Source organism: Ammodytes marinus (genome assembly GCF_949987685.1).
Source record: "Ammodytes marinus genome assembly, chromosome: 4".
NCBI classification, from domain to species: domain Eukaryota; kingdom Metazoa; phylum Chordata; class Actinopteri; order Uranoscopiformes; family Ammodytidae; genus Ammodytes; species Ammodytes marinus.
This window is the reverse complement of record NC_137233.1, coordinates 16,295,274-16,311,624: the sequence shown is the minus strand read 5'-3', so window position 1 is coordinate 16,311,624 and position 16,351 is coordinate 16,295,274. Positions and strand designations below refer to the sequence as shown.

At 37.2% G+C, this 16,351-nt stretch overlaps 1 protein-coding gene across 1 annotated transcript in view; it reads left to right on the top strand.

Annotated features, from left to right (window-relative positions):
• The window catches only part of LOC307249702 (sodium- and chloride-dependent GABA transporter 2-like), a gene marked incomplete at its 5' end in the record, with an annotated part of 34,036 nt that extends 20,363 nt beyond the window's left edge, over positions 1–13,673 (top strand). Inside the window, one exon of the mRNA XM_080026552.1 lies at positions 12,872–13,673. Coding sequence (XP_079882678.1) covers positions 12,872–13,036 — 165 coding nt within the window. The 3' untranslated portion in view covers positions 13,037–13,673. The remainder of the gene's footprint in view (positions 1–12,871) is intronic.
• Between the last annotated feature and the right edge of the window lie 2,678 nt (positions 13,674–16,351).

Here is a 16,351-nt window from a genome sequence, read left to right as displayed (position 1 = left end):
GATTTTAATTGTTATCTAGATCCAGTCTTAGACCGCTCTTCCCCCAAACCTGCCACTCTTAGCAGATCTGCAGGTTATATCAAATCATTTCTTGCTGATTATAGCCTCTCTGATCCATACAGGTTTTTATACCCCACAGGAAGAGAATACTCATTCTTTTCACATGTCCACCACACTTACACCCGAATTGATTATTTTTTTGTCGATAACTCATTGATGCCAGACCTAAAGTCAGGCAGTTATGAAAGTATTGTGATCTCAGATCATGCTCCTCTGCTCCTTCAACTGGCTTTCTCTGACGTTGAGTATACAAGAAGGCAGTGGAGACTGGATCCATTGTTGCTCACAGATGAGAGTTTTCTTTCACACATCTCTACACATATTAAAACTTTTTTGAGTATAAATAAAACACCAGATGTGTCCAATGCAACAATTTGGGAAGCCCTGAAAGCCTATTTGAGAGGTGAAATTATATCTTTTGCAGCATACAAAAATAAGTGTACAAAACAGAAACAAACTGAAATAGCTGATCAGATTCTGAACATAGACAGACAATGTGCTAATTCACCTTCACCTGAACTTTACAAAGAACGTTTAAAACTTCAGACAGAATTCAACCTTCTTTCCTCTCGTCAAGTTGCTGACCAGTTGCTTAGGAGCAGAAGTACTTTTTACGAGCATGGTGACAAGATTGGTAAACTCCTGGCCAATCAACTGCGCGGATTTAGAGCGAAGCAACTCATCCCTGGAATACGGACAGACAGTGGGTGTACAACATCAGATCAGAAATTGATAAACGAAAAGTTCAAAACATTCTATTCAAATTTGTATAGTTCTGATTGTACAGTAGACGTAACGGTGATGGAAACCTTTTTCAGTAACCTAAACATGCCTTCCCTCTCTCAAGACCGGAGACATAGCCTTGAGGCACCTATTACTCAGAAGGAAATTATTGCAGCAATAACATCTATGCAATCAGGCAAATCTCCTGGTCCAGACGGACTTCCATCTGACTTTTTTAAGAAATTTTCAGCCGAATTGTCGCCTTTTTTATGTTCAGTATTCTCAGACTCATTTGACTCAGGTAAACTCCCGCCTTCGTTCTATCAGGCCTGTATTTCCCTATTGTTAAAAAAGGATAAAGATCCTCTAGATTGTGCATCATACCGACCAATTTCACTATTAAATACGGATGTGAAGATACTTTAAAAAAAGATTCTCGCCCACAGATTGGAGGATGCTCTCCCCTCTATCATATCCCCCGACCAAACTGGGTTTATAAAGGGACGCCAATCATTTTATAATATCCGCCGGCTAATGAACATTTTATATTCCCCCAGAAATATTGAATCAGAATGCCTCGCTTCTATGGATGCTGAAAAAGCATTTGATAGAGTAGAATGGAATTATTTGTTTTTCACCCTTGAAAAATTCGGTTTGGGTCCTGTTTTCACTTCTTGGGTTAAATTATTATATGCATGCCCTTCTGCCTCAGTATTAACAAACAGCCGTTACTCAAGTAGTTTTGATCTGCACCGTGGGACCCGGCAGGGTTGTCCTTTGAGCCCGCTCCTTTTTGCTATTGCAATCGAACCACTTGCGATTGCCATTCGCGGTAACAAACAGATTCAGGGGATATGGAGAGGAGGAAGTGAACATAAGGTATCATTATACGCCGATGACTTACTTTTGTTTGTCGCCAAGCCAGCCTCCTCTTTACCGGAGGCACTTTCTGTGTTGGAGGTCTTTAGTCAGTTTTCTGGCTATAAACTTAACTTGAGTAAGAGCAAACTCTTTCCGATTAATAAAGAAGCTCTTAAACTTGATTATACAGCTCTCCCACTCAAAGTGGTGACAGATCATCTGAGTTACCTTGGGGTATGTTTTACCAGAAATTTTAAAAACCTATTTAAATCGAACTTCCTCAAATTATTGGATCAGGCGAAGCAAATATTATCGAAGTGGTCTCCTCTGGCCTTCTCTCTCATAGGTAGAATAAACTCAATTAAAATGACATTACTCCCAAAGTTCCTATATCTATTCCAATGTCTCCCCATCTTTCTCCCCAAATCCTTTTTTCAGGCCCTTGACTCTTTAATGATAAATTATATTTGGAATGGTAAACACCCTCGGTTACGGAAAGCTTTTCTTCAAAGACCCAAACAAACAAGTGGAATGGCCCTCCCTAATTTCCAATACTATTACTGGGCTGCTAATATCCGTTCTTTAGTGTACTGGGTGCATTTTCACCTTGACGACTCAGCCCCAGTCTGGGTAACAATGGAGTCGAGCGCTGTTAGCCCATTGTCTCTATCTGCCCTCTTAAGTGCCGCACTTCCACTCTCTTCGGCTATTCCCAACAGTAGTCCCGTGATTAAGCACTCCCTTCGAATCTGGACCCAATTTAGGAAGAATTTTGGAATGCAGAATTTTTCACTTTTCAGCCCAATTGCAGCTAATCACTTGTTTACTCCCTCGACGGTGGATGGTGCATTCAAGATCTGGCATAAAAAAGGCTTAAAATGCATCGGTGATTTATTTATTAATGATCTATTTGCTAGTTTTTCTCAATTGACAAAAAACTTTGGTATCGAAAAGACACATTTTTTCCGATTTCTGCAAATCAGGCATTTTACGCAGAAGTTAATTCCCCAATTCCCTTATAAACCGCCAGCCAATCATGTCGATTTGTTTCTTTCTGTAAACCCCACATTAAAAGGCTCAATTTCTGTGTTTTTCAACCTTATTTCGAAGTTGCATAGCCCCTCATTAGCAGCTATAAGAACCCTGTGGGAGCAAGACCTAGGTTCTGCCTTCACAGATCACATGTGGGATTCAGTTCTGGATCGGATACACTCTACCTCCATGTGCGCCCGACATGCTCTTGTGCAATTTAAAGTAGTACATCGTATCCACATATCTAAAACTAAATTAGCCCGTATGTTCCCCGATGTAGACCCGACCTGTGATAGCTGTAAGAGCGCACCGGCATCACTCTTTCACATGTACTGGTTGTGTCCCACCTTGACTGAGTTCTGGACATCAGTTTTTCAAACAATTTCTGAAGTACTTCAGCATCAAATTAAGCCGAACCCTTTCACTGCAATTTTTGGCATTGCACCAAATCCGGGCTTACCTAAAGTGAAGCTGAGAGTACTGGCCTTCACCTCACTACTTGCTCGCAGGGCTATCCTACTCAAGTGGAAAGATCCTGCTCCTCCTTCCCACTCACATTGGATTCGAGACATTATGGCATGTATGAATTTAGAGAAAATACGTTACACTACCCAGGGATCCGAGAATAAATTTGACCGAATTTGGCGCCCCTTCCTAAATTATTTAAAAAAAACAATAACTATAGAAGAGTAGCTCCCCCCCCTTTTTATTTGATTTAATTTGATTTCTTTATGTGTTTTTTTTTTTTTTTCATATTGATTGTTTATTTCTGTTTCTCGAAGTGTATATTTCGTGTTGTTGGGTGTGAGGGTGGGATGTGGGTGGGGTATGTTCGGGAAAAAAAAAGGGGGAAAAAATTTGTACTAATTGTGCTACAATTTCTGTGTTACGAACATTTAATAAAAAAACCTTTGAAAGAAAGAAGGTACCTGATCTAAAGCGAGAACAATGCTTATTAAGGCCAATAAGACCTTTATTAAACGGGTAATAATGCATTTTGAAGGTACTGGATCTAAAGCGAGAACAATGCTTATTAAGGCCAATAAGTCCTTTATTAAACAGGTAATAATGCATTTTGAAGGTACCTGATCTAAAGCGAGAACAATGTTTATTAAGGTTAATAAGTCCTTTATTAAACAGGTAATAATGCATTTTGAAGGTACTGGATCTAAAGCGAGAACAATGCTTATTAAGGTTAATAAATCCTTTAACATACACTTTTTAACAGTTAATAAGTACTATATCTTGTCAAGGTGGATACAATGTGAATTAAAAAAAACTACATGTAAATACAATGTTACAGAGGTGAAGCACAGAAGCACTTACTTTTAAAGAAAAAAAAACACTTAACAACTGTGCAATTGTAAACATGTTTGTTTCCCAGAACTTTCATGAACAACATTTTACTAAATGTAAAAAAATAAATACCTTAGTAAAATAAAAATGCTGCCTGACATCAATTCAAGTGTCCAATGATGAAGACTATTAATTTAAAATATTAAATGAATAAGAACAACAAAACAATTAAACGAGTAGAGCAAAAAAAACTTCCATCAAACAATAATAAAAAAAAAACTCTGTTGTAGGTAAAACAATATAAAACGACGTGGGGTTGTATGAGTTGCTTCTGCATATTGAATCTGTAACCTTATGGAGATGGCAATCCTCACTAGAGGAATTTGGGCGAGACGTTGCTGTATCAAAAGTCAGCATTATACTGTTGCAGATAGGACAAGCAGAAAACCACATAGAACTATATAGATGCTAACCCAGTGGTTCTCAAACTTGTTTTGTCATTCCCCACTTTGGAGGTGGGAATATTTTCAAGTCCCACCGTTCCCCGATTGTGTCAACAAGATAGTAAGAAAATTGGTCAGTCTTAAGTTTAAAATGTATTGAAATAAAATCAAGTAATACAATTCAAAAATAGATCATTAAAAAAAAAAGCCTTCTTCTGCTGGCCCCCTCTGCAACAGTATAATGCTGACTTCTGCTATACTTCCTCTTCCTCTTCCCATCGTCTGAGGAGGAGTCAGAGGAGTCAGACGACAACGGACTTGAGCCCCAGGGGAAGGTTGAGTCAGGCTGGTCTTTCTTGTTACTGTATAAAGACAACACAAAGAAACATTGATCACAATTAGACAGATAGCAGACAGGTTATACTAAGCATTTAAGTGATTTGGACATGGAATCTGCAAAAAGGGGTGCAGTATCAAAGTAAATTTAGTCTGTAATGGTGACAATTGTTGGAAAAAAGTAAATATTTTCTTTCATTCAGATAGTTGTCCCTTCAAGAAATCTCTCTCCGTTGTCAGGTCTATTATTTTTACATCCTGGCATTCTAATTTATACCTTGCCAGCTCATGTTTATATTTCTGTAGACCCAGTTTGGCAGTTAGGACAATTTGGGCAGCATCTGGGTCAGCACAGAAATAACCATTCAGCATTACTTTGCCCCTTCCTGACAAGCTAGCATGACACAACTGTTAATAGATACGTTTGGTTGCAGTTTTTATGATAGTGTAAGCTAAACGTTAGCTCAAAAAAGAAGCTCACCAAAGCTTCTGAAAGAAAGTAATGTAAGCTAGGCAAACAACTAGCAAGCTAGAACCAGCTAACGTTACTATAGCATTACATTCTTAAACTTACCAGAAGAGTCATCCTCCAGTTCGGACCTCACCCTCTTATTTTTCAGAGACCTGGTTTGGGGTGCTGACCGTGCTGACGACTCCGACATGTTCTCCTTACTTTCGTGAAACACTTTGTCAAGCATGGCCGTCAAGCTGGCGTCAAGCCATCAGCGACTTGCATACACGGAACTTCCGGTTTTACAACTACCTTCAAAATAAAAGCCCTTTAAGGATCTGATTTGAGGCACAAAACCGATCATACGAGTCATATTCATCATAGATTGTGAAAAATATACTACGTTCTCGGGGCATCTCATTTTAACACTCACTCAACATGTGTGCGCACACATAGAGGTGAAAGAATCACTTCAGAGCAAAAACAAATATATTATGTACTCATTATGCTAGATGCCAAAAGACAACATTTTGGAAAGAGGGATGAAAATCAGTGACTTTAGCCAACTAAGATATGGCGCTGCAAACCAAACTCAGAAAACTAATTTTTGAAGGTACTTCAACAAGAAAAACATTAAAGCTAATCAAATACCTTCACCGCTCTAACATTGTATTTACATGTCGTTTTTCTAATTAGGGCCCGAGCACAGAATGTGCGAAAGCCCTATTGAAACCGGTTATCCGCCGCAACTTTGTCACTTTTGACCCCCTTCCCGTCATGCATTAGTTGAAAAAGTTTGCGTACCCATCAGACCTGCAAAAAATTTCAATGTATCAGTGGTTCAGGATTTGATCTCAAAAACGGCGCCCCTTATGGCCAAAAACTGTTTTTCAAGAAATGCATGCTCAAAAATTGGGCTAAAAGCCTGAAATCTTCGGACAACATGTAATGGCCCAAGGCGCACATAAATGCAATTGTATGTCATTGGCCAAAATCAACAGGAAGTCGGCCATGTTGGATTTAGTGCCTAACACCGCCAAAACCATAATTTCGCATTTCGACGAACTCGTCCTAGAGTTTTCACGCCAGGGACGTCAAACCACTTCTCAAATACAAAAGAGCCTTGCCCGATGTTAAATTGCGGAAAGATAAAGAACTTATCAGAGAACCAGGGATCTTTTTGGGGTCAAAGTTCGCGTAAATACGCACCTCATGAAGCTTTAATTCATCATAACTCAGGCTGTGTTATACCTAGCTGCACCAAATTAATAACCCAAATGTATCTTTGCAGGCCCCACAAAAAAGCCTCTTGAAGCCCCGCCCCAAAATCAACAGGAATTTTTTTAAAGTGGAATATGTGAATTTCTGGCTCTCAAATCATCAAAATGTTCAAAAATTAATAACTCCTAGCAGGAACATATTCAGAAAAACGACCAGTGTAGGGACACTCGCCTATCATGGAATATACACCAAAAATTGTTTTGGTAACGCTTTATATTAAGGTTCTTGTTATAAGCCTTAGTTAATAGGTAATAAGGACCTTATGAGATGCTTATTAACATTATAAGATGCTTATTAACATCAGTTTGTGTTAATAAGACTATATTTAAGTGTTAATAATAACACAATAAACATGTTTACTGTGTGATTATAAGACTTTTATAAGCACTTATAAGAATCTTCTTAACTATTTATTGATTGCTTAATAGCATTAATAAAAGCCCTATGAGTTTCTGATAGCTGTTAATAAAAGCATTAAAATCCATCTATTGAGTCTTACTAACTTACCTATTATGTCATAGTTAAACCTTTACTAAGGATTGTTTGTTGCTTTATGAAGGTGAACACACCTTTATTATTTGTTTATTAGCAGTTAACTATGTTCTAAGAACGATGCTTATTAAGGTTAATAAGTCCTTTATTAAACAGGTAATAATACATTTCTATGCTCTAAGAACAATGCTTATTAAGTCCAATAAGTCCTTTATTAAACAGGTAATAATGCATTTTGAAGGTACCTGATCTAAAGCGAGAACAATGCTTATTAAGGTTAATAAGTCCTTTATTAAACAGGTAATAATGCATTTTGAAGGTACCTGATCTAAAGCGAGAACAATGCTTATTAAGGTTAATAAGTCCTTTATTAAACAGGTAATAATGCATTTTGAAGGTACCTGATCTAAAGCGAGAACAATGCTTATTAAGGTTAATAAATCCTTTAATATACACTTTTTAACAGTTAATAAGTACTATATCTTGTCAAGGTGGATACAATGTGAATTAAAAAAACTACATGTAAATACAATGTTAGAGAGGTGAAGCACAAAAACTTACTTTTAAAGAAAAAAAAACACTTAACACCTGTGCAATTGTAAACATGTTTGTTTGTTTCCCAGAACTTTCATGAACAACATTTTACTAAATGTAAAACAATAAATACCTTTGTAAAATAAAAATGATGCCTGACATCAATTCAAGTGTCCAATGATTAAGACTATTAATTTAAAATATTAAATGAATAAGAACAACAAAACAATTAAACGAGTAGAGCAAAAAAAAACTTTCATCAAAGTAGCTGTGTATCTGTGTATCTGAATCTTATGGCAGTGGGGGCGGGACCCGATAAGCCTTTGGCTTCTCCTGCTTCCCTTCGGACGATAACACAAAGTAATATGTATGAATATGCAATGAGAAAATTATGTATTATGTGTAATTGTCCGGAAGAATAATAATAAAATAAATAATAAAAAAAAAACTCTGTTGTAGGTAAAACAATATAAAACGACGTGGGGTTGTATGAGTTGCTTCTGCATATTGAATCTGTAACCTTATGGAGATGGCAATCCTCACTATAAGAATTTGGGCGAGATGTTGCTGTATCAGAAGTCAGCATTATACTGTTGCAGATAGGACAAGCAGAAAACCACATACAACTAATAGATGCTAACCCAGTGGTTCTCAAACTTGTTTTGTCATTCCCCACTTTGAAGGTGGGAATATTTTCAAGTCCCACCGTTCCCCGATTGTGTCAACAAAATAGTAAGAAAATTGGTCAGGTTTAAATGTTTAAAATGTATTGAAATAAAATCAAGTAATACAATTCAAAAATAGATCATTTTATATACAGTATGTGGTAAAAAAAAAAAAAAACCCTTCTTCTGCTGGCCCCCTCTGGCACAGTACAATGCTGACTTCTGCTATACTTCCTCTTCCTCTTCCCATCGTCTGAGGAGGGGTCAGAGGAGTCGGAAGACAACGGACTTGACTCTGAGTCGGGCTTTTCCTTAGCCTCAGGGGAAGGTTGAGTCAGGCTGGTCTTTCTTGTTACTGTATAAAGACAACACAAAGAAACATTGATCACAATTAGACAGATAGCAGACAGGTTACACTAAGCATTTAAGTCATTTGGACATGGAATCTGCAAAAAGGGGTGCAGTATCAAAGTAAATATAGTCTGTAATGGTGAAAATTGTTCGAAAAAAGTAAATATTTTCTTTCATTCAGATAGTTGTCCCTTCAAGAAATAAATCTCTCTCCGTTGTCAGGTCTTTTATTTTTACATCCTGGCATTCTAATTTAAACCTGGCCAGCTCATGTTTATATTTCTGTAGACCCAGTTTGGCAGTTGGGACAATTTGGGCAGCATCTGGGTCAGCACAGAAATAACCATTTAGCATTACTTAGCCCCTTCCTGACAAGCTAGCATGACACAACTGTTAATAGATAGTTTGGTTGCAGTTTTTATGATAGTGTAAGCTAAACGTTAGCTCAAAAAGGAAGCTCACCAAAGCTTCTGAAAGAAAGTAATGTAAGCTAGGCAAACAACTAGCAAGCTAGAACCAGCTAACGTTACTATAACATTACATTCTTAAACTTACCAGAAGAGTCATCCTCCAGTTCGGACCTCACCCTCTTATTTTTCAGAGACCTGGTTTGGGGTGCTGACCGTGCTGACGACTCCGACATGTTCTCCTTACTTTCGTGTAACACTTTGTCAAGCATGGCCGTCAAGCTGGCGTCAAGCCATCAGCGACTTGCATACACGGAACTTCCGGTTTTACAACTACCTTCAAAATAAAAGTCCTTTAAGGATCTGATTTGAGCAAACCGATCATACGAGTCATATTCATCATAGATTGTGAAAAATATACTACGTTCTCTGGGCATCTAATTTTAACACTCACTCAACATGTGTGCGCACACATAGAGGTGAAATAATCACTTCAGAGCAAAAACAAATATATTATGCACTCATTATGCTACATGCCAAAAGACAACATTTTGGAAAGAGGGATGAAAATCAGTGACTTTAGCCTACTAAGATATGGCGCTGCAAACCAAACTCAGAAAACTTATTTTTGAAGGTACTTCAACAAGAAAAACATTAAAGCAAATCAAATACCTTCACCGCTCTAACATTGTATTTGCATGTCGTTTTTCTAATTCTCATTGTATCCTCCTTGACAAGATATAGTACTTATTAACTGTTAAAAAGTGTTTCATAAAGGACTTATTAACCTTAATAAGCATTGTTCATAGAGCATAGTTAACTGCTATTAATTGATTAATAAAGATGTGTTTACCTTCATAAAGCAACAAACAATGCTTAGTAAAGGTTTAACAATGACATAATAGGCAAGTTAGTAAGACAATAAATAGGTTTGTAACGCTTTTATTAACAGCTATCAGAAACTCATAAGACTTTTATTAATGATATTAAGCGATCAATTAATAGTTAAGAAGTGTCTTATAAGTGCTTATAAAAGTCTTATAATCACACTGTCAACATGTTTATTATGTTATTATTAACACTTATATATAGTCTTATTAACACAAATTAATGTTAATAAGCATCTAATAAGGTCCTTATTACCTATTTACTAAGGCTTATAACAAGAACCTTAATATAAAGCGTTACCATTGTTTTGTTTGATTCCGAATAACGATGACGAGATGGCAGCCGATATTCGCCAACACGGCGCCAAAAGTCAGAACTCCACATTACTCTGCAGGATTGCAGAGCAAAGTGAACTCAAAACAACTTTTTGTGCAAAAAAAACATGATAGGGTATGTCCTCCGACATGGAAGATGATATACCCGAAAGCTCGATTTTTCCGGAATAACCGTCTTGCAGCACTGGCGCCTGATTCGCCAAAAAATATCACAAACGCACGTCATGAACCCTTTGATTGATCATAACTCAGGCTATGTTGTACTTAGAACCACACAATTTAATACAGCAATGTACAATCCCAGTACGAACAAAAAAGCCTCTTGACGCCCCGCCCCAAAATCAACAGGAAGTGTTCTTTTTAGCAATATTCGCCCAAAAAACAGGAAGTTGCCCTAACTCCACCATGCTCTGTCTCATCTTCTCCAAATTTCTTATGGCCAATGAGACCCAAGGCCTGAGGAAGCCCGCACGCTAATATTCATATAAAGTGAGAGCGCCAACTGCTGGGTCAAGTAAATATTGCATATTGGATATTTAACTCCACGTCCTACACACTCGATCAAATCAACCTCAGAGCAGCTCAGGGAGGTCTGGAGACAGTGATAACACGGGAAGCCGGTTCTATCGGATCCGTGGCCTTCGCAGTTTCTCGACATCGTTGCCACGAAACAGGAAGTCGCTGTAATTTCGCTCTGCGCCGTCCCATGCGCTCCAAACTTCGCCCGCCTGCTGAGAGCCCAGGCCTGAGGTCGTCATGGCGTCCGTATCGAGCGCGTCGCGGACAATTCCGCGCTTCCGGCGTGCAGCATGTGTGGGCGAGGGCCCGTTCATCACTGCTTGCAGTTTTAATCCTCACTGTATCCTCCTTAACAAGATATAGTACTTATTAACTGTTATTAAGTGTTTAATAAAGGACTTATTAACCTTAATAAGCATTGTTCATAGAGCATAGTTAACTGTTATTAATTGATTAATAAAGATGTGTTTACCTTCATAAAGCAACAAACAATGCTTAGTAAAGGTTTAACAATGACATAATAGGCAAGTTAGTAAGACTCAATAAATAGGTTTGTAACGCTTTTATTAACAGCTATCAGAAACTCATTAGACTTTTATTAATGATATTAAGCGATCAATTAATAGTTAAGAAGTGTCTTATAAGTGCTTATAAAAGTCTTATAATCACACTGTCAACATGTTTATTATGTTAATATTAACACTTATATATAGTCTTATTAACACAAATTAATGTTAATAAGCATCTAATAAGGTCCTTATTACCTATTTACTAAGGCTTATAACAAGAACCTTAATATAAAGCGTTACCGTGTATATTTCTCTCTCCCCTGCACACTTAGTCACTACTATCCATGCTTAAAGAAGGCAGGGTTATAACCTAATTTTTATTTTTTTAATATTTGAAGATTTTATTTCAAATAGGCCTAGACTCGGTGGACACAGGCTATTTTGTAATTCACTGTGTATTTAAAAAATAAAACAACACATTTAATTGAAAGCAAAGTCATATTGGTCTCTAGAATTTTATCCAGGTTAGTGGCAATCATCAACTTCCTGTCAGAGAGAAAGCTTCCTCTGCATGGCCCCTCTGACACACTTAATGAACTAGGACTAGGCAATGGACATGTCATGGGTCAGGGTCAGTTAATGGCTCAGTTTGACCCTGTGATGTGGGATCCTCTTAGACCAATCCAAGCTAAGAAAGCCTCTGACACGTACCTGAGTAGTCTCATCCAAAATTAAAAAAAGCTAGTGACTTCTGTTCATCCCTTGTATGGAGTATCTCAGTGTGTGCGATATAAGGTACATTAGATGCAAGGACCCCAAATGACTGTTCGCCTGGAGCCCCAAAATGGCTAAGTTCGCCACTGACTAGGATACGGTATCGATCATAAAGCATGCATTTGGTTTCGAGGCCCCCTGTTACTGTTGACTATTTGGCACTGTTGTTATATTTTGGTTATCTCGTGCGAAAACTATGACAGAGTTTTGTCACAGAATTGTCCAAAAGCATTCTCGGGCTGTTGCTGTACATCAGATAACCCTCCAACCCCAACCCCACCCCAGGGTATATACAGATCAGATTTTTGCTAGTGTTAGTGTGTCATAACCGGCTCTACATTAGCCTTGTTTGGTGCGGTGTGGGAGAACTCAGTCGTACGCATGCTCTGTGGTGCCAATAATAAATGTCTGATACCTCCTTCTCGTTTGAGTGCTGTTTGTGACCCATTTATTTCAACAAGTGCATTCTCACCGTAGAAACTATTCCATTTCCATTCATGTAAGGTATAGCTCATTAATACCATCAATTGGTACAGATCAAACAAATAGGTTATAGTGACACGCTGACACGGTACAAAACGGTTTGCTTTACCCAAAATACACACACCTGGCCGTGCCCGGTGATTACCTATATGCTTTCAGTTGAGCCCAAAGCTCCACCCAGTGGTCACACACAAAACTACATATCACCAAATACAAACAAACAAAGAAGTAGCATATTGGCTCCAACAGTTCGTATAGCTGCTAGATGGCTCTGTCACGACTCACTTACTTACAGCAGCAACGTAAGTCTTTGGGCATTTGGTTTTTCGTGCTCTTCAGTGGCCTGTTAAACAGCAGTTAGTGACTTTACTAGACTTTACAAGTTTACTAGCGACATTAATGGCATACTGTCCTCCTTTTTCTCCACACAGAGACTGAAAGTGTTGTGCACTCCAGCAAAGGACCTACCTTCTTCAACATTAAAGAAAACAGGAAATAAAGAAGCGTTTCAGACTTTCAAGGGCTTGTACACACTGCGCATAATTGGAAGTCCTGAAGAAAAAGGACACAGAGCTCAGAGATCATCAATTATTTAAACTACAAGATCTACAGCAGCTTCACTTGTCAGTCAAAACTACCCCTCCCAGAAAAAAACATACATGGCAAACACTGACATATACTCTTCCAAATACTGTACTTTAAAGTGTTTAAGCACCTGTTAGCAATACTGTGAAAAAAAGTGAAACACTTACAAAAACCACAATACATACAATAATTGTATTGTGGGTCCTTTTTGATTACAGTTGTCATTTAAGGTACGTTATAACACAAAAAAGCTGCTACGTGCATATTTCAATTAACAAAGAATAAGTAATTAAGTGCATTGCTATTGAGTAATTTCACCTGCCTTTTGCTTAAATTAAACTCAAAGCACTTTCAAACACACTGTGCCCCAGAAATGAAAATTATTTTACAACTTCAGAGAAAAGTGGTAGTCTAGCTTCACTGTTAATGACTTTCCCAGAATTGAAAATCCCTTGTAACTAAATGGTAATTATGCCTGTATTACCACCAATTAATTACAGCTCATTTCTGGAGCGGCTCTTATTGTATAAAGATGCATCACCTTCAACTTTGCACCAGTATCAGGTTTTAGCATAGGGAAAGTCCAATGTCCGATATTGTCAAGACAATTTTAAAAGACTTTGTTGAATGCAGAAGCTAGACTCTTAAAGGCCTACTTCAAAAAACTTACTTTGTAAATATTACTGTGATGTCTTTTACTGTGACATCACAGTAATATTTACAAAGTAAGTTTTTTTTAACCCTATATTTCTCTTTCTGTGATGTCACGAGAAAGAGAAATATAGGGTTAAAAAAAACACTCTTTCTGCCTTTTCTCAGGCTAGGATGAACCGATTTTAATTTTTTTTGCACATTTATACTACATAGGATCTCAGAATTCAATACACATTCATATTCAAACCGGTGAAGTAGGCCTTTAATAAAAACTAATAATATAGAACAACAACTTCCCTTTGTATAAGAGATAAATAACTTCCAAGCTCCTGAAAACACTCTGTTTTAAGAAATCCTCATAATTGTATATTTTTTTCCTCATGTACATTTGTGTATGTATATGTTTACAGATTATTCCCTTCATTTTATGTTTGTTTTTTTGTAAAACACTGAATTAACTTTTTATTTCATGGAGTGAAAGTACCACATGTAGTTTGGCTTCTTTATCGTTTATGAAATGTTTATTATGACTGGACATATTCAAATCATCTGCTGTTTTTTAACTCTGTAACAGCAGCTGTACCTCCTAAAGTAATAAAAGAAACACGTGGGTTGCGTTCCGAATCGCATACTCTTTCTTTTTTCTATTCTACATACTACATCCGACGATAAAAAGAATCTAGTTAGGATGCAGTAGGCATACTATTGGGACATACTTTACTCTCTTATTTCATCATAACATGGCGCCTTGATCTTGCCTCTTGCTTTTATATCCGTCGCATCCCTGTTTGTTTTCATATGGAGGCTTCGTCGATGTTACGTCACTTCACGTGCGCACTGGATTGTGGGTCAGAATCGCCCAAATAGGATGCACTTTTCAACACTAACAATCTTGGCCGCATGAAGTAGGACATCCGGGTACTTCTAACCATCCTAAATCTGGCCACAAGAATCGGGACATCCTAAATCTTTTTTCTACATACTATATAGTAGAAAGTATGCGATTCGGAATGCAACCATGGAGTGTTGGATCCCTTCTGTACTGGTCATCACCTATTTCAAGGTTTGGCCACTGGGAGGCGCTGCAGTTCTCTGGTTAAATCAAATATTTTGAAACCTCAGACCACATGATACCACTACAAGATTAACACTGGCAGACAAATTAACACATATTCCAAGAGGACATTATTTTTGCCCCACCACAATGTTAAAAAACAAAGGGATAGATCATAGAACTACAACAAGTGGTCAATTAATACAATGCTAATCATAGTGAATCATATAAAAACCAGACCTGCATAACAGACTAAAGATATTACGGTAAATCAAACCTTTAAAATGATGCGAGACATAACAGAATTAAAGAAAATATACAAAAATTATTTAAAACCATTAAAAGCAGGACTCTATGGAAAATGAGACCCCATAACTCAGTTAAATTTCCTGTATAATTAAGTTTCGATAAAAAAAATCATATGTGCATCTTCAAACTTAAGTTTAGTTAGCATAAATAAATAGAAAAAAGTATATTTTTTCACAGTAATGCTGTATCCCAAGATACATCAGCATTGAACAACCACACTCATATATTCCGTGGACCACCTGAGGGTGCTTCAGGCTGCAGCAATACACTCTGCAAATGCAAACACTCAGACATAGTGAACATTTCAAAATGCCCGGATCATATAGTTCAGAACACAGTCTGATGGTAATCAGGGGTTCACCCAATGTTTAACCAACTTCATTGTGTTTCATTCCAATAACTATCAAATGGTAAATTACATTTTTTGTCTAAAAATAATTGAAAAAAAAGAAAAAAGAATTGATAGAGAAAATACCACAACATTCCTGGGGTTCCATATAAATGAATGTTTAAATTTCAAATGCTATATCGATCACCAAACAATCAAATGATCTAAATATGCTGGACTCTTTCAAAAATAAATAAAGACACCTTATCCCTATCTCAGCAGGTCTATCTTATACAATTCCTTATTTGGGCCTCATTTAAACTATTGTAATATCCAACCAACTCGGCCATATTTATCATAATGCCTGCTAGATGTTTCAGTTTGTTCACAGGAAAAATGACAGATTGTGTGAGCTTGATCCAATCTGTCGTACCCATCACACCTATGACACTAGGGAAGAACATCCGGTGGCAAAAAAAGTGTGCAGGGGACCATAGATCTGGAACGAGGTTGACCAAAGCTTGAAACTTTTGCATTTTATCTCCATCTTTCATATTTTTTTTAGGAGATCCTGCTGTTAACATGCAATTAATGATTATTCATTATGTAATATACTTGGACTGGGATTGTCTTTATTTGTGGTATTTGTTAGTATTGTGTCTACTATGAATTGCGCTTAATGTCTTGCTTATTCTCTTACACTTTCAAAGTTATTGGGCCCCCCCAAAGTTTTTCGTATGGTTCCCTATTTCACGTGTTCTGTATTGCCATAAAGTGTATCATGAAATAACTGATCAATGATATGATGATGACGTGTGAATAAACTAAATTAAACATAACTATTAAGTATAGTATTGTATTAATATTTATTTATTTGATTAATTTTTAGTCATGGTCAAACATTTAGCTTAATAGAGTTGTTACAAAAAGAGGTATATCGCTATAGAAAATTATGACAATTTTTGAGTGGGACAGTTATCA